This window comes from Amphiprion ocellaris, chromosome 14 (assembly GCF_022539595.1).
Source record: "Amphiprion ocellaris isolate individual 3 ecotype Okinawa chromosome 14, ASM2253959v1, whole genome shotgun sequence".
NCBI lineage: Eukaryota > Metazoa > Chordata > Actinopteri > Pomacentridae > Amphiprion > Amphiprion ocellaris.
In genome coordinates this window covers 33,403,469-33,427,993 of record NC_072779.1, presented here as the reverse complement: position 1 = coordinate 33,427,993, position 24,525 = coordinate 33,403,469, and the positions used below count along the sequence as shown (strand labels likewise).

At 37.7% G+C, this 24,525-nt stretch overlaps 2 protein-coding genes across 5 annotated transcripts in view; one reads left to right on the top strand and one right to left on the bottom strand.

Annotated features, from left to right (window-relative positions):
• Positions 1 to 3,934, bottom strand: part of gemin5 (gem (nuclear organelle) associated protein 5) — a 34,855-nt gene extending 30,921 nt beyond the window's left edge. For 3 of the 4 annotated variants that reach the window (XM_023290191.3, XM_023290192.3, XM_055017276.1), the window contains exon 1: positions 3,678 to 3,933. In XM_023290191.3, coding sequence (XP_023145959.2) covers positions 3,678 to 3,819 — 142 coding nt within the window. In that variant the 5' untranslated portion in view covers positions 3,820 to 3,933. Of the gene's footprint in view, positions 1 to 3,677 lie in introns of all 4 variants that reach the window. The other variant, XM_035957219.2, reaches the window with a different exon arrangement.
• Positions 3,935 to 4,116: 182 nt separating this feature from the next.
• Positions 4,117 to 12,348, top strand: mrpl22 (mitochondrial ribosomal protein L22). The gene is made up of 7 exons (XM_023290194.3): positions 4,117 to 4,204; positions 4,309 to 4,345; positions 7,604 to 7,739; positions 7,911 to 7,976; positions 8,544 to 8,621; positions 10,131 to 10,200; positions 12,077 to 12,348. Exons 1-7 carry the CDS (start codon positions 4,156 to 4,158, stop codon positions 12,283 to 12,285), a joined length of 645 nt encoding a protein of 214 aa, XP_023145962.2. The 5' UTR covers positions 4,117 to 4,155; the 3' UTR covers positions 12,286 to 12,348.
• The last annotated feature ends 12,177 nt before the right edge of the window (positions 12,349 to 24,525 follow it).

The window sequence follows — 24,525 nt, the reverse complement described above, 5'->3', positions numbered from 1 at the left end:
CTGCTCGTAACTACAGCCACTGCTACTGAACAAACACCTTTGTTTTGTCTTCTACGACTATGAGAGACATTTGGAAAGTCTGAAAAATCAACCCCAGACATGCATTTGAGTTATCTAGACTGATTATTGGTATTAACAAGAGATTATATTTAGAACCAATAAAGATTTGCAGAAAAATATTGAATCAGAATGACACAAACTCCACCATAAAAGGTACATAAATACCTTTGCTTATGTATGTTTTACATGTTTAATATAAAGAGAACCTTTAGTATTTATCCTACAGTGCTGATTGGCTAATCAGATGATGCTGTGGGCGGGACATTTATCAAAAAAGAAGCAGCTGCATCTCAGTCAAAACAGCACATTTTTAAATTATGTCTTTCATTGGGAAATAGTTTAAAAAAAAAGAATATATATATATATATATATATATATATATATATATATATATATATATATATATATATATATATATATATATATATAAAATTTTAAAAAATTCTGAATACTGAATCAGATAATCTGTCAACCCCTAATCTGGATTCAGTTTTTACAGAAAATCTGTATAACAAACTCAGGATACGAGGTTAGAAACAACAAAAATCTCAGGTCTGATGAATGGTTCTACTGAGTTGCTTTATGGGAACTGTAGGCTCCAGTGTTTGTGGAATTTCAGTCCCACTAAAAGTGAAGATACGTTCAACTCTAATGCATTTATCTAGATCCCTCTTTTATTATAAGGTCCTAGAATAAACCCCTTTTGGCAGATTCATCATTTAGTCTCAACATTGTCTGGAACTGGTGACAAATGGGCATTAAAGTGTCGTAAATTTCAAACAACACAAACAGCAAATCGCAAAGGCTGCAATTTTGGATATAAGAGATGTAGATATTAAAATCATGGCATTAATACTTTAATTCCTTTTTGTTTAACATGAGCAGAATGAAATTATTGAATGCTGTGGTTCTAATTACATACTACCAGTTTTTTTTTTATTTAAAAGCTGCATTTCATACATTTTCCAACACAGGATTTACACGGTATTCTCAATTTTTTTCATGTTTTAATGCTTAATCACGTGTTTTAAATCTACTATACAGTGAATACTGAACTAAAACACGAATTCTAACACAAATAAAATCTCAATATGTCAGAAAAAACTCAATCATCATCATTTAACCCCAGTAGTTAGGATTATGTCTTCGAAGAGCACTAAACAAGTAAAAAACAATCCCAAAACGATTGTTTTGATAGATATGAGCAAGAATTGTAGTGGGAATTGTATTTTGGGTGTTTATTGCATTCTTTCCAATTAAACAAACATATTCCCAGCTTTTTTTATTTAAAAGCTGCATTTCATACATTTTGCAGCACAAGATTTGCACAGTTTTGTCAATTTTTTTCATGTTTTAATGCTTAAGCACATGTTTTCAATCTACTATATCGTGAATATTGGATTAAAACTCAAATTCCATCACAAATCAAATCCCAATATGTCAGAAAAAATTCAATTAGATATTTTGCCTAAATCATTTAACCCTAGTAGTTAGGATAAGGTCTTTGAAAAGCAAAAAAAAAAGATTATTATTATTATTTTGATAGATATAAGCAAGAATTTTAGTGGGAATTGTTGCTTTTTGGTGTTTTTTTCACATTTTTTTCCACTTAAATATGAAATTAACTGTGTGAGTTTTGCTGCTGTCTGAACTAAACAAACATATTTCATTATGTGTGGAACATCTGATTTGTAGGCCAGAGCATCACTTCTTGAATTTATGAAACAACTGCAGCTCCAGTCATTTGGATTGTTGCAGTTTTGATAAATATCTTGATTGCTAGTTCAGTTTTATCTTCAGCTATATAGTTATTTCCAAACACAGACAGTCTAAAACTCCTATTTATTCAAATTAAACTTGTATAAAACTGGTGGAAGCAGCCCACAGAAACAACAACATGGTCAAATCTGCTGATGACACCACAGTGGTCGGTCTGATCTCAGAGGGAGATGAGAGCCTACAGAGAGGAGGTCCAGAAACTCACAACCTGGTGTTCAGTAAACAACCTGACACTAAACACCTCAAAGACAAAGGAGATCATCATGGACTTCAGGAGGAACAGAACCGACCCGCCCCCCCTCTACATCAATGGCGAGTGTGTGGAGAGAGTCCACACATTCAGGTTCCTGGGAGTCCAGATCTCCGATGACCTCTCCTGGACAGACAACATCACGGCTGTCATAAAGAAGGATCAGCAGCAGCTACACTTCCTGAGAGTCCTCAGGAAGAACAACCTGGACAGGAAGCTGCTGCTGACCTTCTACAGCTCATCCATAGAGAACCTGCTGACGTTCTGTGTTTCCACCTGGTACAGGAAGCTGCTGCTGACCTTCTACAGCTCATCCATAGAGAACCTGCTGACGTTCTGTGTTTCCACCTGGTACAGGAAGCTGCTGCTGGTCTTCTACAGCTCATCCATAGAGAACCTGCTGATGTTCTGTGTTTCCACCTGGTACAGGAAGCTGCTGCTGGCCTTCTACAGCTCATCCATAGAGAACCTGCTGACGTTCTGTGTTTCCACCTGGTACAGGAAGCTGCTGCTGACCTTCTACAGCTCATCCATAGAGAACCTGCAGACGTTGTGTGTTTCCACCTGGTACAGGAAGCTGCTGCTGGCCTTCTACAGCTCATCCATAGAGAACCTGCTGATGTTCTGTGTTTCCACCTGGTACAGGAAGCTGCTGCTGACCTTCTACAGCTCATCCATAGAGAACCTGCTGATGTTCTGTGTTTCCACCTGGTACAGGAAGCTGCTGCTGGCCTTCTACAGCTCATCCATAGAGAACCTGCTGATGTTCTGTGTTTCCACCTGGTACAGGAAGCTGCTGCTGACCTTCTACAGCTCATCCATAGAGAACCTGCTGACGTTCTGTGTTTCCACCTGGTACAGGAAGCTGCTGCTGGCCTTCTACAGCTCATCCATAGAGAACCTGCTGACGTTCTGTGTTTCCACCTGGTACAGGAAGCTGCTGCTGACCTTCTACAGCTCATCCATAGAGAACCTGCTGACGTTCTGTGTTTCCACCTGGTACAGGAAGCTGCTGCTGACCTTCTACAGCTCATCCATAGAGAACCTGCTGACGTTCTGTGTTTCCACCTGGTACAGGAAGCTGCTGCTGACCTTCTACAGCTCATCCATAGAGAACCTGCTGACGTTCTGTGTTTCCACCTGGTACAGGAGCTGCACTGAGGCAGACAGAATGAGGCTTCAGAGGATTGTTGGCTGTCCTCTCCCCTCCCTCATGGACATCTACTCCACCTGGTGCCTCAGCAGAGCTCAGAACATCATCAAGGACAGTTCACATCCTGGTTCTCAGCTGTTTGATCTGTTGCCCTCTGGAAGGCGTTACAGATGTATTAAAGTGAGGACAAGCAGACTTAAAAACAGCTTCTTTCTGAGAGCCATCACCACCCTGAACTCTCTCACGTCTCGTCTCAAACTATTAATCAACCGTAACTTCATTTCATCACTAGTTAGCATTCCAGTCAGATTATTTTCTGTTTTTTAATGTTGTGAGCAGATTTACTGTCTCTTACCTGCGTTTTAAACCTTATTTATGACTACAGAGACTTCAGGTTGATCTTAAGAGTCCATCCTGTGCAGCCACCAGACTCACCTGTGACCCTGCAGGTAGACGCAGACACGTCCAGGAGGCAGATGACGTTTTTGGCTCCGACCCCCAGCAGCCCCCCGCGGCTCACGTCGCTGCAGCGGGAACAGTACCAGTTGGGGGAGGCGGGGAGCGACCGGTCCCGCATGGCGCCTCGGAGGGTTTAAAAAATATATATATTTTCTCTAGTAAAGTCTGAAAACACCACAAAACAAACTCCTCACGTGTTACCAGAACTGTCGTAGCTACAACACTGACGGCCGTACGGCTCAGCGCGGTGTCGTAAATTCTGCCGGTGTGGACTACGGAAGCCCATGTGTACCAAAACATACCAAGTTTGATATTTTTAAATCTATTTTTCCAGCTTCGTACCTATAATAACCCACATTACTATTGATAAAGTATCTCAATTTAACCAAAATCAATAAGTTAGCTGCTAAATAAATCTCATGTTAGCGCTGTAAACATTTCTACCGTAAAGCCGATGCGACGTCGTAAAGAGTCCAACATGGCGACTGCAATGACCGGACGTGGTGAGAGAAATGCGACCCAACTAACCACAAACTGGACATTTAGTGACATTAATTAACTGCTTCTGTCAGTCTGTGTTTTTAACGGAGTCTTTCTTTTATTTTAGGTTTTATTGGGAGTATATATGGGCTGTTACAAACACGGTAAGTGCTTTGATATCGTTAGCATCCTAGCCTCACAGCTAACACAGTCTGTACAGAAGGACAAATCCAATGCAGAGCAGCTGCTTGTGTTAGCTGCTTTTAAATCATCTCACACTACTGGTATAGTGTGTAGTAATTCCTGCACGTATACTAGAAATATTTGTAGACAAGTTGAGATGTTATGAATTGGTTGAAATGGCGATATGCTGATGGTTTAGGTCACTTTTAAGGTTCTGTGGACTGGTTTAGCTAATCACTTTGTCGCTGTGCTAATAGTACAAATTTCTGAGATTATACTGCTGACTGCTTCAGTTGACAGATTCCTGTACCTTCCTGAAGGCAGAATTACTGACAGTATATATCAGAAGGATGTACATGTCATCATATCATCACTAGGGTTGCCACCTTTCAGAAATGAAAATAAAGGACGCCCACCACGGCTCCTCAGGGCCACAGTTCTGTAAAGTTGGAAAGATATTCACAGATTCAGACTTCTGGTATCAATAACTCATTAGATATAGGTTATCAAAACATAAATGATGCCTCTTTTTTATCGTTGTAAGGTAGACAATGTGCTACAGGCCCAGTTTTATCAACAGTAGCTGTCTTTCAAGCTGCAGGAATAACATTGGTGTCAACAGGAGCCAGTTGAAGGCTGCAGTGATTTTGGTGACACTACAGAGTATCAGAGTGAAGTTATTAAATATTTGTGTCTCTCTTTGTTGTTACAGTGGTTTTACAATTTGCAGACAGTTCACTCCGTAGACACTAATGTTGTTTCTGCAGCTTGAAAGACAGCTACTGTTGATAAAACTGGGCTTGTAGCATATTTTCTACCTTACAATGATGGGAAAGAGGCATCATTTATGTTCTGATAACCTATATCTAATGAGTTATTGATGTCAGAAGTCTGAATCTGTGAATATCTTTCCAACTTTACTGAACTTGGGGCCACTACCACCTAAGGAGTGGTATATTTAATTTTGAAAAAAACATTTAGCCATACTTAAAGCTTCAGATGCTTTATTAACATGGAACTAAGAATTTTGTATTGTTTTATTATCACAGGTTCTGTCTGAAAATAAGTGGCATCATTTTAAACAGTGAAACCAAACTAATGAAATGTAATGAGCAACCAGTGAACAATACTGGATTCTATAAAAACATAAACAACTGAATGCAGAATACTGGACAAAGAGATTCTCTACACAGTTGTTTTTTTCATCTAAATCTCAATCTTATCTTAACACAGTTAATGTATTAACTTATTTATGTGTGTATGCATGTATTTATTGATTTATTTAGTACTGTTATATCAGAGTTCTGAGTGAGTTTTTCTTGAGAGAGATAAAGGCATTTTCTTGATTACATATAGGCTATTTTATAAATGTTTATTAAAAACTAAAAAACATTTTAAAAAATAAACAACTTAAGCATTTATTGAGTCACTAAAATAGTGTAGAGTCTGTGGCCACATCAGCATGATTCTAAGCATCCTCTGGTAAATTCACAACCATATACTGATGTCCCTTACTACATCTACTTCAGGAGATGATTAGATGATGATAAACTGTGACCTGCTGGTTGGGTTCTCTCTGTTCTCATGTTTCTTACATGTTGGTCTCCTGATGCTGCCTTACTTCAGCCAGTCCATGAGCAACAGAAAACATAGTTTTGTACCTACTGCCAGGGGTTCCAGTCTTCCCACTCACGTCTGTAATTTTGAAAACGTTTTTGCTTCTTTAGACGTGGTGGAGTTTCGGGTGTAGACATTTTTAAATACGCGGGTGCAGCAGCGTCTGTAACCAGGCAACCAGAGACAGGACTGGGCAGGACTGGACACACAGAGACGTCTGAAGTCTGTCTGCTGGACCTGGCATCGGGTCCTCACTACAAAGGTCCTATGAAGATGAAACTGGCTGCCCTTAATATTTCCTGTGTTTTATTTTGTTCCTTGTACAGTTTTGATGAGTGTATAACAGACGTGTACGGGACATTTATGAAAATACGGAACAATTTGTGTCCCGTATTGATTCAATACGGGACATTAATTGTCAAATAAAGGACGATTCCGTATTTTAAGGGATGGATGGCAACCCTAATCATCACACTCCCACCTCGGTGCTTCACTGTCAGGACTATGCCTTCACTGTGGTGGTCCTAGTCAGGTTCATACCAAACATGCTGGACTCCATCTGAGCCCAACAAATTTATCTTGGTCTCATCTGACCAAAGAATGTGCTTCCGATGTCAGCAAAGCCTCTTGCTAGTTTGCACCACAGACCAAGCAAGGGTTTATTTCTTGTCCTCCATCCATAGAGGTTTATGACATGAACAGATTTCAGACTGAGCTGCCAAAGAAGCAAATGCCATCTGTTTGTCAGAGCTCAACTGTGAAAGTAATGCGCTGTCTGTGGAGTTATTTTAGGAGAATGACCACTGCAGCTCTGTTTAATGGTATTACGGCTCCTTCTGTACCTCCTGATTACTGCTGTAGATATGTTTCCTCTGATTTTACTTGATCTCACTGCATCCTTTTCCGTCTTGAAAAGTCTCACAATCAGATTTTTCAGCTTCTCTAGTAATTCTTTTCCACGTAGAGCAATGATGCAGACAGACACAGTCCTTTGGTTAAAAATTAAGAAAGTTCACAGCTCATTTTAGAATCATGTTATTGCAGTTACACTGATTGGAGGTCACAGGTGGACTGCACTTTTGTTGCACTGAATTTCCGCTTTTGGGTGTGAATTTACAGCATAGTGCTTGTAAAATATTTTGTGTTTAGATTTTTCACAAGAAGAAACGGTCTACTTAGAAATCATTCAAGTACTGTAAGGTGATAAAGTTTCTGCTGTTATGGAATTGCAGCGAGGTCAAGAGAGGATGAGGAGGTAGACACAGGGAGACACACTGGAGACTCAGATGACTTTGGTTGAGAGTAAAGTTCACTGATATCAGGAGAAGTGACACCAACAGAGCAGCAGTTCATGCAAGCAACACCAGCATCAGTTCTGAGGATTCTCTCTGATCTTTGGGTAAATATTGTAGTTGAGAGAAGGTCAGCTTTAGATTACAGACCAATATGGAGACAACTAGTCTGCTTAATTACATCAGAATAGACAATATCTAACCTCCTGTAGCGTCTGCCTGTCTAAAGGCCATTATGACCTTACAAAGGGGAGAAAGTGTCTAAATATGTACAACAGAGGCGTACAATTACACTCTTTATTTTTCACCTTTCCTGTATATCTTCCATAGACTACCGGTTCTGGGTGGTGGCCCTCTGCAGCTCTCATGTCTCCACACCAGCAGTTCACTAGAATCAAAGAGCTGGGAGAGGAGGAACCTGAAAGTGTATCCGCCTCAGCTGCCAGATGAACCTCGCAGACCAGCAGTGAGTCTTTCTACCTGTTAATAATAAGATTTGCAGAGTTAGAAGATGTTCTGCAGGATGTTGATTAAAAGATAGCTGTGCACTCATTATATTATTAAAGTAATCTTGTTTCGGTATCTCTAAAAACAGTACAAAAGTTTGCTTATGTTTGTGTCTCACTACTTTCCACAGGAGATCCACCACAGCAGGAGGCAGATTAAATACAGCAAAGATAAGCTATGGTACCTGGCTAAAATGGTAAGACCTGCAGCGTCACACCAAACACTCAGTCATATCTGCTACCTCTTATCTCTGAAATGTATGAAAATCACACTTAAAACTGAGGTTAAACAGATCGAAATGTAAAGATTTGAAGGAAATAAGCAATTTGGATGAATCTACTTTGATATATATTTTTGATTTTCCATTTTTTTCTTGAGTACAGTTCATTTAAGTCAGAATTTTGAATAGCAGGATTTTTTGGTGGTGTTCTATTCAGACCTATACATTTGCAGTGTCTTGTATTGATTTGTTGTGCTTAATTGATGGGAAAAAAATGCCACGTTATGTCAGAATTGTCTTCAACTTACTATACTTCAAATTGAATCTAATGAATATGACACCATTAAATATTTTCTAATTTTAAAGCAATAAAAAGATGCATGTATTTTGAATGTTACGTGTCGCGTGCACTGTTTTCCTCTTGTTTTGTTGGCTGTGTTCGGGGTTGTTCTAGCATGACGTTAGGAACCCTCCTCCTCTGACACATCAACTCCCTGCTGTCCCAGCAGCTGTGCACAAACCTTTGTTTTTCTTCTTTTCCAGATCCGAGGGATGAGCGTCGATGAGGCCATCGCACAGCTGGAGTTCAACGACAAGAAAGGAGCAAAAATCATGAAAGAGGTTTGGAGCTGCATGTTGACTTCTCTCAGAGTGGCTGTAATCATTTATGGCTTCACCGTTCTCTCAAGTAAAAGTCCTCAGCAATCACCACATCCTACTACTGCTGTTCACTTTGTTGGTTTTCATACTATTTCACCATCATGTGGATGAAAAGGCCTGTGATTGGTTGAAGTTTCTCGTTAGGAGCTGGATTTTACTACAAGATTTATTCAGAGAGAATTCAGATGTCACTGCACCATCTCAGACTTTCTTTAGAGTTTTCTTATTTGTTATTTGGTACCCCAAAACATAAGTTCTTTAAAATATTTTGTCTGAACTTGGGGAGAATTGAAGTTGTCAGACCTGAGAATTTTTGTATTTTCACCCTAAAAAAAGAAAAAAAAAACTTACCAAGGAAGCCATTGTAATTTGGTGACAATATATCGACCCTTTTGCATCACAAGTTTGTGTGAATGCGACATGAGGCCACATCACCATTTAGGGATGTCAAAATAGCAAAAAACTACAACCTCGTCTTGCCATATTTGCCACACATGAAATTCTACTGATGTTAGAGGCATCAAAAGTTGGTAAAAAGTCAACCAAATGCAGTATTATTGTGTGGAAATATGGATCCATCCATATATATGCACTTGCAGGAACTTTCTAGGGTCACCCTCATTTGAAGATTTTGCACGTTTTTCTAATTTCAAGGGTCAATATTGATTCATTATCGTCATTTTGGATACTTTTTATGTTATTTTGCCAAAAGTTTGAGTAATTTTGGACAAATTTCACAGCAATTTGGATTTTTTTTTACTTATTTTAGAAGGTTCCAAGTCCAAATCTCAACAAACTGGAACCTTGTCTTGTTAAACTTTCCACACATCAGATTGTAACGATGTTAGAGCCTCAAAAGTTGGTAAAATGTCAACCAAAGTCAATATTATTAGTAGGAAATACTGACTTTTTTTGAACACACCCATATATATATATATATACACTTACAGGAGGTTTGAGGGGTCTGAATACCATTCCTGTTTGGATTTTTTGCACTTTCTGTCATTTTTAAGAACGAATAATTAAACATTTGAAGTCTGCTGGAGTCATTTAATGATTTAAATCTACTGGAAACAATTCTGTCTGTGTCGTCACCAAATTTCATGGTTGTAGGAGTTATATTTTGAAATGAAGCTCTCAAAATTCTGCTAAATATTTTTACAGAATTATATTTTGGTCCACAAATAAGTAAACTCTGAAGAAAATCTGAGCTAATGGAGCAGCACCACTATCTTAGGTGATAAGGGCTGACATTAAAGCCAAGAGGAGGTACAAAATCACAATATGCTGATGGGTTAGTGTGGCTTGCTTCAACTGTCAGCCCTCATGTGAGTGTTTGAGAAGATTCGAGGCCACAGTGGCAGGTTTATTGTTAAAATTTCCCATGTCCACTGCTTGTTTGGTCGTTAAATTATGCATCATCCTCCAGCCAGAAAGTTCCACTTCTGTCGTTTTGCTCGTTTGTTTCAGGTCCTTCTGGAAGCTCAAGAGATGGCAGTCAAGAATCACAATGTAGAATACAAATCCAACCTGTATGTAGGTGAGTGTCTGCAGCCCTGAAGGGTTTAATCATGGAAACATCTGCACGTTAACACGGTTGAAACTCTTCTCTGGGCAATAATGAAACTTCTAAAAAGGAATCTCTGTGTCACATTTACACATTTAAGAATTTCCATGAAAATAATCCCTTTTCAGTTTAATAGATCTGGCATATGACTAACATGGAAGTATATAAAGTCCCAACCTCTGATTTCCACTCTGCTCAAACGCTATAAAACTACTTAATGCTGCACACTGACACGCTGTAGTATTGAACTGGTTAACTAGGTTTGTTGTATTTGTCGCTCTGAAGCTGTGTTTTAGATTCAATGTACCACAGTTTCAAGGTGGAAATGTTCAGACATGGTGCTGACTGCTTCCAGCATATAAAAAAACACATTAAAGAAGTTTATAAATACTTAATTTTGACCTAGAGATGTCTTTACAATCTGTCTTTACTTACTGTACATCTCAACAAGCTAACTAATGTAGAGCAGCTTTAACTCATTTAGAGCAACTTTAACTCATTTAGAGCAACTTTAACTCATTTAGAGCAACTTTAACTAATGTAGAGCAACTTTAATATAGAGCAACTTTAACTAATATGGAGCAACTTTAACTAATGTAGAGCAACTTTGACTAATGTAGAGCAACTTTAATATAGAGCAACTTTAATATGGAGCAACTTTAAATAATGTAGAGCAACTTTAAATAATGTAGAGCAACTTTAACTCATTTAGAGCAACTTTAATATGGAGCAACTTCAACTAATAATATCAACTTTCGCTAACACAGAGCAACTTTAACTAATATAGAGCAACTTTAAATAATGTAGAGCAACTTTAAATCATATAGAGCAACTTTCATATAGAGCAACTTTAACTAATGTAGAGCAACTTTAACTAATATGGAGCAACTTTCATATAGAGCAACTTTAACTAATGTAGAGCAACTTTAACTAATTTAGAGCAACTTTAACTCATTTAGAGCAACTTTAACTAATGTAGAGCAACTTTCATATAGAACAACTTTAACTCATTTAGAGCAACTTTAACTAATGTAGAGCAACTTTAATATAGAGCAACTTTAACTAATATGGATCAATTTTAACTAATGTAGAGCAACTTTGACTAATGTAGAGCAACTTTAACTCATTTAGAGCAACTTTAATATGGAGCAACTTCAACTAATAATATCAACTTTCGCTAACATAGAGCAACTTTAACTAATATAGAGCAACTTTAACTGATATGGAGCAACTTTAAGTAATATGGAGCAACTTTAAATAATGTAGAGGAACTTTAAATCATTTAGAGCAACTTTAATATAGACCAACTTCAACTAATAATATCAACTTTCACTAACATAGAGCAACTTTACCTAAAAAGAGCAACTTTAACTGATATGGAGCAACTTTAACTCCTTTAGAGCAACTTTAATTCATGTACACCACAGTTCAAAACTTTGGGATCACTTAGAATGTGTTTATTATTGAAAGAAAAGCATTCAGTTGCAAAGGTCTGAGATGCCTGAATATGAAGCAGCTGACGTGACAAACAGACAACAAACTTTTCAGTTAATAACTTTCTGAAGTGACTTTGACTTCCCTAAACTACTCTGAAGTTACGTGATGGGTAATAGCCGATTTCAGCCATTTCCAAGTGAGAGCGGGTAATAAAGTGTCTCATTTAGAGAAAGCAGCAGGTTCCTGTGGAGTTGCAGTCGTTATTACAGAGAAACTCCATCCATGTTGTTCTGACCTGTTTTCACTGAAGGGCACTTCTGTGAATTAAACCGAGTTATTCCGTGCCTTATCTCCCCCTCGCTGTCCGTCCTCTCTTCATCACACACCGTCTCCTCCTGTTCCACTCCTGCAGCCGAGTCCTACTCCGGTAAGGGGAAGTACCTGAAGCGGATCCGGTACCACGGCAGGGGGATGTTCGGCATCATGGACAAAGTCTACTGCCACTATTTCGTCAAACTGGTGGAGGGTTCGCCACCCAGGAAGGAGGAGAGGACCAGCTTGGACCAGGCCAAAGAGTACGTCCAGAGCCTGAAGAGCCGAACCATCATCCACAGCCTGTAGTTTCAGTCGCTTAATGTGTGCATATCATTTGATATTTGTAAATAAATACACAAGTGAATCTGTAACCAAGTCGTCTTTTTATTTGTTCTCTTTTATGTAAAATAAAACTGATAATGCAGCAGTAAATAAAGAGGACAATTTTATGAAATATGAGATAATTGAACCTTTTTATAGCGATGGAAAGTCTCATTTTGTGGTTTCTACCCCCAGCTTGACACATTTGTCCCTCAACTGATTTTAGTAAAACATTTGCAGGCCGAGTGATGCTCGAGAGTTTAGAATTATTTTATATTTCTACATAAATATGACTTTAAACATCATAATATTTTCACATAAGTAGATAAACACACAAATTAGTCCTGTAATGCTGACAAATGCTGCCGCTATTAAGGCCACTAAGATTTCATTTGACTTTACTGAAGTTTGAGAAATAGAGCTGTCAGATATCTCAACAGGGGTGTTCTGAAAATGATCTGAATGAAAAGCATGCATTAATTCTGCAATCAGTGCGTCTTCAAAATTAGCAATTAGAGTGTGTTTATTTGCTTTCTTTTCTATTTAAATAAGAACTTCTCAGCTTCTGGACACCAGGACAGTCAGAACTCCATGTTAATGCTGTCAGATATATCCTTAAATATAATATAAATCGAGTAGAAGCAGGGTCCCGTGGTGATTTCTTTATATTTCTGCATAAATACGACCATCAGATTTTTACATATTTGGTCCTAAAAGTAGAGAACTGAGGAAATGTGAGACTAATATTATGCTTAGTCATTTATTTGAATATTATCACATTGGTTTGAGGGAATTTTAGCTCATTTTTCTGTAGAGAACAACTAAAACTGGGTTTCCTCACATAATCTGCTCACAACAGGTTCCACACAACAGTTTAATTAGATGAAGGCCATTCTTAAGCATTAACTTTATTCTTCTTTAACCATGTACTCAGGGATTTTGCAGCATGATCCTCGTTTCACGTTTTGACCTATAACGGGCCCAAACCATGATGCTGCCACCGCTGTGCTTCACAGATGGGACCAGGTTTAATCAAAACTCTTCCAGTTTGGTTTCTTCTGTGTTTTCTCAGCAGGTTTCTGGCTTGTCCATGTGAAGAGGGCAGAAAAGTTCATTTCTGAGATCAGAATCTTTCACCCTGCAACCCTGCCTTGATATGTGATCAACAATCTCCTGATTCTAGACTCAAAATCCTCCTTCATTTCTGTCCTTGTATACCAGAAAGATCACACTCTAATAGAGAGCAGTTAACTCATCTTAGTTCAGGGGCCACATTCAGCCCAATTTGATCTGAAGTGGGCCGGACCAGTAAAATCACAGCATAATGTCCTATAAATAATCACAACTCCAAGTTTTTCCTTTCTTCTAGTGCAAAAAAGTACATTCGGAAAATGTTCACATTAAAGGAATTATCTTTTTACAAAACATTATGAACAACATGAAATTTCTTAAGAAAATTAATTCAATTTCAACAGCATTCTGCCTCAGTTCATCATTTCCACATTACAACTTCCAGATCACAGAGTGTCTACAAAGGAACACAACATTTAGTAATCTGGAACTGAATGATACAGTATTTTACTTCATGATCAAAACAAAAAAAAGCAAAACATTCCAAAAAGGAGACACAGCATGACAAAAATGAGAGAAATGACACGAAACAAAACAAAAAAAGAGACAAGAAATTACACAAAAAATGTACAAAGCGACAAAAAATGGACAAAAAAATTACACAAATGATACAAACGAGACAAAAAAAGACTAAAAAGGAAACACAAAACGACAAAAATACACAAAACAATGAACAAAGCAAAACACAAAATGACAAAAATAAGACAAAAACCATGAGCAAGACAAAAAGGAAACAAAATGACAAAATGCGACAAACGACAAAAGTCAGACAAAAAAGACAAAAAACAAAAACAAGACAAAATATTCCAAAAATGAGACACAAAATGACAAAAGAACAATGAACAATCTAGCATTTTACCTTATGATCAAAGCAGCTTGTCATGGTCTAGAAATTATTTTGAATCTATGGTTTTACTAATTTACAATTTGCGTTTAATGTCTTCTCTGGAATTTTTACACTTTACAAAGTCGTCCTGGGGCTGGATAGCCACATATTTGGCACCCATGCTCTAGAGGTTCACATAAATTTAATATCGGATGATTTTCCTCGTAGATAAATGAGCGAAGTACTTTTGTTTCATGTTTAACTGATTTCTCTTTACTTTTAAGCGTTATTTAAAAATCGGATCATGTTTTAGGCCATATTTATACAGAAATGTAGAAATTCTGAAGGGTTCACAACCTTTCAAGCACCACTGTACACTGCTTAAAATCCTGGACTTACTATGGTGTTTGAAGGATGTGACAGAAACTGAGTCGGGTTTGTGGATGTTGTGAGAGTGCTGGAGTCCAGAAGCTGAGTAGAGAGCATTTAAATGATGAAAGAAAGATGAAAATGAAAGACAAGCAAATAAATGGGCTATTTAAATGAAGGAAGAAAGACGAATATGACAGAAAAGCAAATAAAACTGCTCTATTGCTGTAATTGCCATCTTAATTACAGGCAGAATGCATCTTACTCAAGCTGAGTGGTATTTACATTCACAAAACACCATATTTAAGATATTTAATCCCATATTTTCAAACTGAAAATTGCCAAGAAGATCAAAAACAATAAAAATCTACGTTAATCAGCATTAGGATGTTTTGTGTGTTTTTTAAAATTAATATCCACAGTTTGACTCCTCGCCAGGGATCTTAGATGCATGCCACTGCTCTTGTCTCTCATAAGTTTGCTGTCTATAAATAAAACACCAAAATAACAATCTTAAGAGCTTCACTTCTGTTTTTGGTTCTTGAAGGCATTTTATCTTCACCCATGAGACTTCTAAACAGAGGAACAGTTGTATGACACCACTTACCAGGTACTTATAATGCAGTCTTGAGATCTATCCGCAAAGATTTTCACTACTATTTACGTCTATGAATGTCTTGACCATGCAGTTTCACAGTTTTTTACACCTCTAGGTGTTACGAAGCGAATCAGAGACCCAGGCGCAGTGCAACGGAGACTCAACAGGCAGGCGTTGGAGTGTACAAGTATAATTTTATAACAGCACACAAAGGAACTACAACAGGAAGTGACATAAACGCTGACCTGAAAACAGGAAGTGCTTTACTAAGCTCAGGTAACAACAGAGAACCCTAACTGAGCGGAGGAACACGAGAACTAGACGAGTAAACTGAACTAACCCTTACACGGTACCACCAAGTCAGGAAAGTTAAACAGTAATTAACTCTACACACACACAGGCTGAAAATTCGGCGAGACTGGGAAACTCAGGACACTCAGGAATCAGAATACTAGGACTGAACAGACTCGGAAAGCGAGTGGGGAAGTTAGAACACAAGAAGAATCTTGGATGAAGGTAAAACAAGTTCGAGAACCAAAAAGAGAAGTCCAGATGCCTTCCTCTAAAGCTCATAAGATTGTTATTTTGGTATTTTCTGTATTCTAGACAGCTTACGTTGGAAGAGTTGCTTTTTACTGAAGCTTTTAGGATTCCATGGCCTGGAAAATGTACACGATGATATTATAATGAAAGAAAACCAATCAGAGGAAAGTCAGCTGCTGGTAGCTGACAGACAGCAGAGAAAAACAACTCAGTGCAACATGAAAGTGATTGCAAACAGAATCAATACCGGCTTTATTCCTTGTGTTTGTGCCGCTGCTAATGTACAGCTACACGAGTAAACCTATGCATTTCTGAGTTATACAACTTTCTTGACATTACATATATGCTGTAATCTGCTCCTCAGTTAATTTACAAGGTCTGGCACGCTCCTAAAATTCCAGAATTTCACTCAGAGCAGTTTGATAAATAGCGTCTGGCAAAAAGCGCTGTAAAATCTGCCATCAGAACTGCAGTTTTCCAGCGGTTTGCTGGTGTCGATACACCAAAGAGGCGGTAGGTAGGTAGGTAGGTAGGTAGAAAGGTAGAAAAAGATCCGCCACACCTCAGACAAAGATTGTTGTTTTTGTCCAAGAGAAGCTTCACCGTGATGATCTATGGTGACGGCAGCCGCCACAACTCTTCAAACCTTCAGTCCAACTGCAGGACAAGCAAAGAATATTGCATTTTAGAACAAGATTACAGCCATCTTTCAAATGATTCAAGCAAAAATATCCAAATAGACCCGTTATCTGCTGAGTTCTTTTAATTTGCTTTTTCTTCTTATCTAAAACTCAGACGAGATGCAATTATGTTTGCCTAATGCGCTGTCTTTCATGTCTTCATCCGTTCTCCCTCAGCCTCGTCATTATTATTGCCTGTTATTCTCCTAATAAATTGAATGTACATCCTTCAGGAGAACAAACGCAAGGAGACGACATGAAAACGCGTCCTCGTTGGGAATTAGTACTTTCTAAAGGTCGCGGTGTTCGGGGTTGTCGAGGTTCCTAATTGGCCTTTAGTTTCCTGCTCCTGATCCGGTTGGTGTTTCTGTCCGTCACCACATCCCTCCACAGCCCTCGTCGGCTCCAAGCAGCTCTGAGTGCATTTTCAAATCAAATGCCATCTGCTGGCCCCAATTTCAGCAGACAAGTGCCCTCAATCTCAGGTTGGAGGCCGCCTCGGTCCCACAGCACCAAACAGCACCGACTTCTGAAAAGAGCAAAAGCCTTCATCTTCCTCTCGGCTCGACTTCACTACCTGACTCACCCTTTTTTCTTTCTGAATGCAAACTCACAGAAGACGCTGAGGAGGATATTAATTATTTACAGTGGAACAATAACAGCCCATCCCTACCAACAGAAGCAATAACGGATTTTTGAGATTAATGCGAATGTGATCATTGAAATATCTGTTAATTGTACATCAAATATGTTCATTGTTGACATTAAGATTCAAGATTTCTTTAATGTCATCTTCCTATGTACGTAGTAAAATGATAACACGATCCTCATCAGTGCAAACACTTAAAACTAAAAGATAAGAAAAACATTCAGATAAATAAAAACAGTGAAAACTAAAGTTAAAATAACAGCAGGTTATAATTCAACAGGTAATTAACATGGAACTTTTTCGAAAACAATCCCTGAAATTTGTTTTTTGATGTTATGAACCCCTAAAAGCCACCAGCGAGGTGGAGCAGTTCTCTTTTTCATGGTTGTTCTGTTTCCATAGAGGTGCAGGACTTTATTTTGCAGTTGAAAATGAGTATAAAGTTAGAAAAAGTGAGTTGAAAGGGTTTATGAGCTGTGACCAGGAACTGTACCGAGACGCACATCTTAGAGTTGAAAAATCAACCTGTCACTGTTCTCTGGTAGTTTCTGAACATTTTCAACAGTTTCAACATTTCTGTGCTGAATTTTCCCATTACTTATCACACATGTCAGTAATACCAACATGGTTCAAGCTCTTGTATCCATCTCTACCACAGAAACCTCTCCAGCTCCTCAAGAATCCATTTGATGATGGGAAGCTGTTGGCAAAGTCATTATCAGGTTAACTGGAGGCTAAACAGGGACAAAAGAAACAGGATTAATGATGTGATTTGAGCAGGAGAAGCAGTTCATATTGACTTTCAGGAGTTGAGAATTTACTTTTGTGGATCATGTTGTTTGCACAATCCATCTTCAGAAACATCTGTAAAAAATTCAGACGTCTTTTGAAGATGACTACGAGCAAAGTTGCTCGTCTTCTGTTGGATAACTAACCAAGCAAACAAATCCTCAGAAGACAACTCCGATTAAGCCTTTCTTTAATCAGCGGGTAAAAGATGACTTCATTTCCAGAAGGCGTAAAATTAAAGATGACACATTTCTTTAATATTTTAAGCAAGATTGCTTTTTGCTTCCATCTTTTAAAGTTAAAAAAAAAAAAACAACACGGATTGGGGCCCGAAGCGAAAGTCTTTTAGCAAAGCTTGTAAACACTTTCTGTAGCGGCTAAGGGCCTTTCACTTCCCATTTGGAGGATTTTTCTTCCCTTTTCTTCATGCAAAAGGTTCCCACTTCTGTGAGATTCTCAGGCCGTCTTGCATCTGCCGCTCTTTGAAGTCGGTCCACAGATTTCTGATGGTGTTTAGGTCGGGTGACTGTGAGGAAAACCTTCAGCTGGAGGTAGGAAGGATGTTTGCTTCCACAGTTTGCTGGGATTTAATTGAATCCATTCTTCGCTCTGCCGGTGAAACGTTCCCCGTCCCACCGGCTACAACACGAACCCGAAGAATGATCAATCCTCCTCCATGCTGAACGGTGGAGGTGTTCTTTCCACTTTTTCCTTCAAATGTACTGTTACTCACCCCAGATAAAAAGTTCTATTTCATCAGACCAGTCTCCAAAATGCTTCAGGCTTGTTTAGATGTTCATTTGGAAACTTCTGGTGGTGAATTTTGTTTTGAGGAAGCAGGAAAAGATTGAATTGGTCACATTTGTGGAGATGTTTCTGATTCTGACTCATCTTCCTGAACATCGTATGCAGTGAAGTAGTGGTTTCAATTTGTGTTTTTTAGCAATCAGAACTGTTTTCTTGGAAATTTTAGCTCCAGATCTCAGTTTGACCTCCACCCTTTCTGTTAACTTTCTGTCCTGCTGACTGGGTTGATGTTTGTGTTGTTTTGTTTGTCGTCTGTTTGTCTCACCTCACCCCAACTGGTTGAAGCAGACATCTGCCCTCCCTGAGCCTGGTTCTGGTGGACATTTCTTCCTGTCACAAAGGAATCTTTTCTCTTGATCACTGCAAACAAAATATAACAACAGAATAAGAAAATACTATAAAAAAAGCACAAAATAATCCATATCTAATATGAATAAGAACTAAAGACGAAGCTCACTCATAGGGGATCTAATGAATTTTTGAATTTGTTGGGTTTTCATGTACAGTCAAAATTTTTGCTAAGTTAATCTTCATTATTAATAATACTGAAGGGTCTTAGAATCTATAATTACATGCAATTTATGATACTATAGAGCCTTAGCTATATTGTTACACTAGTTGGGTTAGTATTCACAATTAATGGCACTGTAAGATCTCAGCTTTATTATATATATATTACTATGACTATTTTTATATAAATTATAGTCAGGTACATTAGTATTTCATATAATTTTTGTACGGTTTTAGTCCCTAATATGTAAATTACTCGGGTAAAAATACACCACAAATAACATTGCAGGTTCTTAACCCTGATATTTACACTTGCTAGGTTGGTTTTGCAACACCAGTCATAACAGTTTTTTTATTGGATTTTGCACTTTGACGTGATGGCTGTTGTCATGCTGTATAAAAAATGTGTCATTGTACAGCTCTTTTTTTGAAAAATGCTATACAAATAGTTATTATTACCATTATTGTTACAGGATGAAGCAGGAAACTAATGGATAGATGTAAAAACAATTTAAATAGCAACCAGTTGTTACTTGGAATGATCAGGAAAATGTGCAGAATCCATAATTAAGAAATTGAAACCTTGCATATAGCCCTGTTAAGGTGGTTATCATGAGCAGCATTTCAAATGATGTAAGTCAACAGTATTTTAACATATCTGCAGATTAAATATTCAGATATTAGAACATTACATGTTGTTTCTTTAACTTTTACTCAGTGTTTTATTCTTGTTAGCGGACTAGCTGTAATAATTTACCTGCAGAGAGTTAGTATCAGTGGGACACAAGACCTGGAAAGATGGTGCAGAAATGCAGAAATATAAATAATATTAGTGTATTGCTACCAAACAGGACTTTTTTATCAGTGTTTTTGGAGTCTGTTTAGTTTTCACGGAGGTAAACGATGATTTACGATTTTGGTGAGTGGATTTGTTTTTCTCGAGCTAAAATTGTGTGAACTGTCTATTAAACTAAATCTTATTCTCCTTAAAAAAATAGTCCCAATTTTCAGCTGGAATTAAGATTTCTGTAACTACGAGGCTTTTAAAACAAATACAACAAGAAAAGCACTCGGAGAGCTCAGTACTCTGCCAAGGCTGCTCTGTCATATCATTTCCAATGGATGAAATGTTTAATAAAAAAAAAATGACCTTGTGGTGAGCACAGGTGTGTGTTCTGCATGTGTACGTTATGTACAGATACTGAATCGTGTGACCTAAATATGTAGCGGATGGCAGGAATTGATGTGACTCAGAAACACCCCCACAATTTAATCAGTTGTTCCTTGGATCATTTCTGATGGATAAGTCCTGATAAGTCCTCAGTGGTGGATTTGTAGTAGGATCATCATTTCTGACCTTCCCTGAAGATTTCATCCAAATGTGTTAATCTGTTTTTGAGAAATGTTGCTAACAGACAGACAGACAGACAGATGGACAAACAGACGGACAGACATCATCACATAACTCCGCCCCATTCCTTGGTGGAGTAAAAAACAACAAAAAATAATTACATTTTGCAGTAATACAGATTGAAACCCTTTAAATCAAATGAAGTTCTACATTTAGCTGAAAAGACAGAATGAGTGGATTTGTTTTTGTCAAACCACTTTTTCTAGTGATCGACCATTAAAGCGAACCTTCAGGCCCATAAATGACTCACATTAATTCAGCCCACCACACAGTAAGGTCACATGCAGACTCTTTTTCCACCACAACATGCAGAACTAACACAGAATCCTCATATGTTTTGTCAGAAGCGCCTGCTGTGGTGAAACATTTATTCTCCTTCCACTGTGGTTTTCATGAGTTACATAAATAAATGATCAAAAAAAAAAAAAAAACAAAAAAAGGAGAAACTGTGCTGCCATCCAGCCCCGCTGCCCCACCGTCCCTCCGTGGGGAAGTCGAGTTCAGCGGTTTACAGGAAGTGAATTATGCATCGTCTCTTTCCAAGCATGAGCTCATCACGACAAGGAAACGTGCTGCCAGCGCTGGGACTAGACCGGAGGAAACATCCCAACAGTGGAGTTTGCTATTCGAGGATGGAGCATCGAAAACACAACGTGGGCCGCCATGATGCTTCCTTTCATTTGTGTTTAATGTTACTTGTCAGTCAGCGTGGTGGGCGGCCCAGCGGACACTCAGATTGAGAAACTAATAGGAATCAGAAGCCAGTTGTGTGGGGAGAGCCTGAGGGTGTTATTTGTTTCCTTTTAACTTTCCTATTTTATGTTGGTTTTTTCTCTCCCTCTCTCTCTCTCTCTCTCTTTCTCTCTCTCTCTCTCTCTCTCTGTCTCTTGCAGAGAAACAACAAAACATTAGTTCCCAAATGAAATCCACGGCGCCGAGCTGCCCGCTGGCCGACGCTTCGCCCTTGAGAAATGAATCCAGACACGAAAACACTTTGTTGGTTCTCTGGACGGTCGCCAGCCAGAGGACGCATCTGTTTTTAACCCTCATGTCGTCCTGCGGGTCAAAATGACCCATTTTAAAGTTTGAAAATGTGGAAAAAAATATATTTTCACAGAGAAAACTTCCACATTTTCGGGAAATTTTTCAAAAATTTTTGGTGAAAAAAATGTTTAAAAAAATGTTTCTTTAAGAACATTCGGAAAATAATCAACCAAAATCCAGCGAAATCCACTGGATTTTGGTTGGATTTTAAACTCACAGCTGAGAGCAGAAACTATGGAGTTAACTCTCCTGTTGTTCTCATTTATGGGCACCAAAAAATATTGTTTCTTGTCTGAAAAAAATTCCAAAAATTCAGAAAAAAAAATTCCCCAAATTTCTGAAAATTTGCAAAACCTTCAGGAAGAAAATTCCAATAATTCCTTAAAAGTTTCCCCCAAATTCCCCCAAATTTGAGTAAAAAATGAGTAAAAATCTTCCCCAAAAATTCTAAAAATATCTAGTGATTACATATATATATATATATATATATATATATATATATATATATATATATATATATATATATATATATATATATATATATATATATATATATATCAGTAAAACTTCTAATATTTTCTTTAAGAACATTCACATAAAAATCAACCAAAATCCAGTGAAATTCACTGGATTTTGGTTGATTTTTTTGTGAATGTTCTTAAGAAACATTTTTAACATTTTGTTTCCACCAAAAAATGTTCAAATATTTCCCAAAAATGTTGAATGACATCAGAAGTTTCCCTGTGAAATTTTTTCTTTTTTCCCACATTTTCATTTTCTCTTTAAAACGGGTCGATTTTGACTGGCAGGACGACACAAGGGTTATAATGAAGAAGCTTTATCCATCACTTCTGCAGAAAAAGCAGCCAAATAGCAGCATTTAGTTATTTTTTTAGTCTCATTTTTTTTGGTCATTTTCAGTCTTGTTGTTTTTTTGTCTAATTTTTTTTGTCATTTTCGATCTTTTATTTGTTTTTTTGTCTAATTTTTTTTGGTCATTTTCAATCTTTGTGTTTTTTTTAGTCTCATTTTTTTGGGCATTTTCAGTCTTTTTGTTGTTTTTTTGTCTAATTTTTTTGTCATTTTCAATCTTTTTGTTGTTTTTTGTCAATTTTTTTTGTCATTTTCAATCTTTTTGTTGTTTTTTTTTGTCTAATTTTTTTCGTTATTTTCAGTCTTTGTGGTTTTTTTTTTGTCTCTTTTTTTTGTGTCATTTTCAGTCTTGTTTAGTTGTGTGTAATTTTCAGTCATTTCCTTGCAGGTTTCCATCCCCCAGCAGGTGCTCAGATGCTTGCTGATTTGCGTCCTCGTCCTGCACTGGGTGTCACTGTTGCATCGCATCTGAATCCTGCAGGTTTCAGCGGCTCAGATCCTCGGAGTCACGCTTCACGTATCACGGAGGACGGCTTCCCTGAACATGCCTCCGCCGACGGATCACATCCCACATGAAGCCGGAGACACAGAAAGCAGTCTGACTGAATCCTGCTGGGTGTGTGTGTGCCGCATGTCTTTCAATTCATCAAGATGGATTTCAATATTTCAATTCGTCACGCACGCTGCAGCTGTGAGCGCCGGGTGCTGTGGTACAGCACAATGAGAAAAAGTACTATTAAAGACTGTTACAGTAAAATTGACTTTAGGTAATTCTGCCGCCGTGCGTCTGCATTCCAGTATTTCATTACAGCTCCACAATAGTTCATCAAACGTCCAGGCCTGAACGACAAGCACCGCTGCATTCTGCACCGACGCCAAAACCCCACCGTGGTTCCTCTCCAACAAATCCACCCAGAGCTAAATCACAACAGAGTGAGGGAGGCAAAAAGCCAGAAAATACTACAAGTAATAGGATGAAAACAAGTTTGAAGCGGTTGTTCAGCTCACCTCCAGCACTGTTGTTGGCCAGATTTGAATTTTCTGCTCAAGAGTTTGACTTCAACGCAACAAAACCTTCGGGGCTCAGCGACTAAACATATTTAAACATATTTATAAGCTAAATGCAATTCATAAACATAAGTACGGAAGTTTTTGGTTGCACATAATACACAAAAGTTGTTGCTTTTCAAGAAAAAATGACTTTTTTCACCAATTTTATGTGAAAAATGCATAGATGCAAAACACTCAAACTTTTCAAAGAAACAAACTGTCATCCACATGTTGTAATTATTGAATTATTGCCTCAAAAGTGAAATATTTTGCCAAATGTGTCAGTTATTAACCAAATATTTGAAAACTATTGATGGTGTTCTGTTAGAATATGATTGTAATTGGGGGGAATGTGGGCTAAAAGAGCAGAGAAATGAGAATCACACTTCTAGTTAAACTTGAAGGTCATTTTTAATCACCATTTGTTATTTTTTTTTTGTGTCATTTTCAATATCTTTTTGTTGTTTTTTTGGTCCCATTTTTGGTCATTTTCAATCCTTTTATTGTTTTTTGGTCTAATTTTGTCATTTTCAATATTTTTGGGTTTTTTTTGGTCAAATTTTTTTTGTCATTTTCAATATTTTTGTTGTTTTTTAATCTAATTTTCTGTCATTTTCAATCTCAGTTGTTTTTTGGTCCTATTTTTTGTCATTTTCAAACTTTTTGTTGTTTTTGTCTCATTTTTTGTCATTTTCACTCTCAGTTGTTTTTTGGTCCTAGTTTTTGTCCTTTTCAAACTTTCTGTTGTTTTTGTCTCATTTTTTGTCATTTTCAATCTTTTTATTTATTTTTTTGTCATTTTTTTGTCATTATCAGTCTTTTTGTTGTTTTTTTTTTTTTGGTCAAACTTTTCTAATTGTATGGATCCATGCTTTCGTGTTGTTTACACCAAAATCTGACCATCTGAATGTTGCAGCTGAAATGGAGACTCATCAGACCAGACAA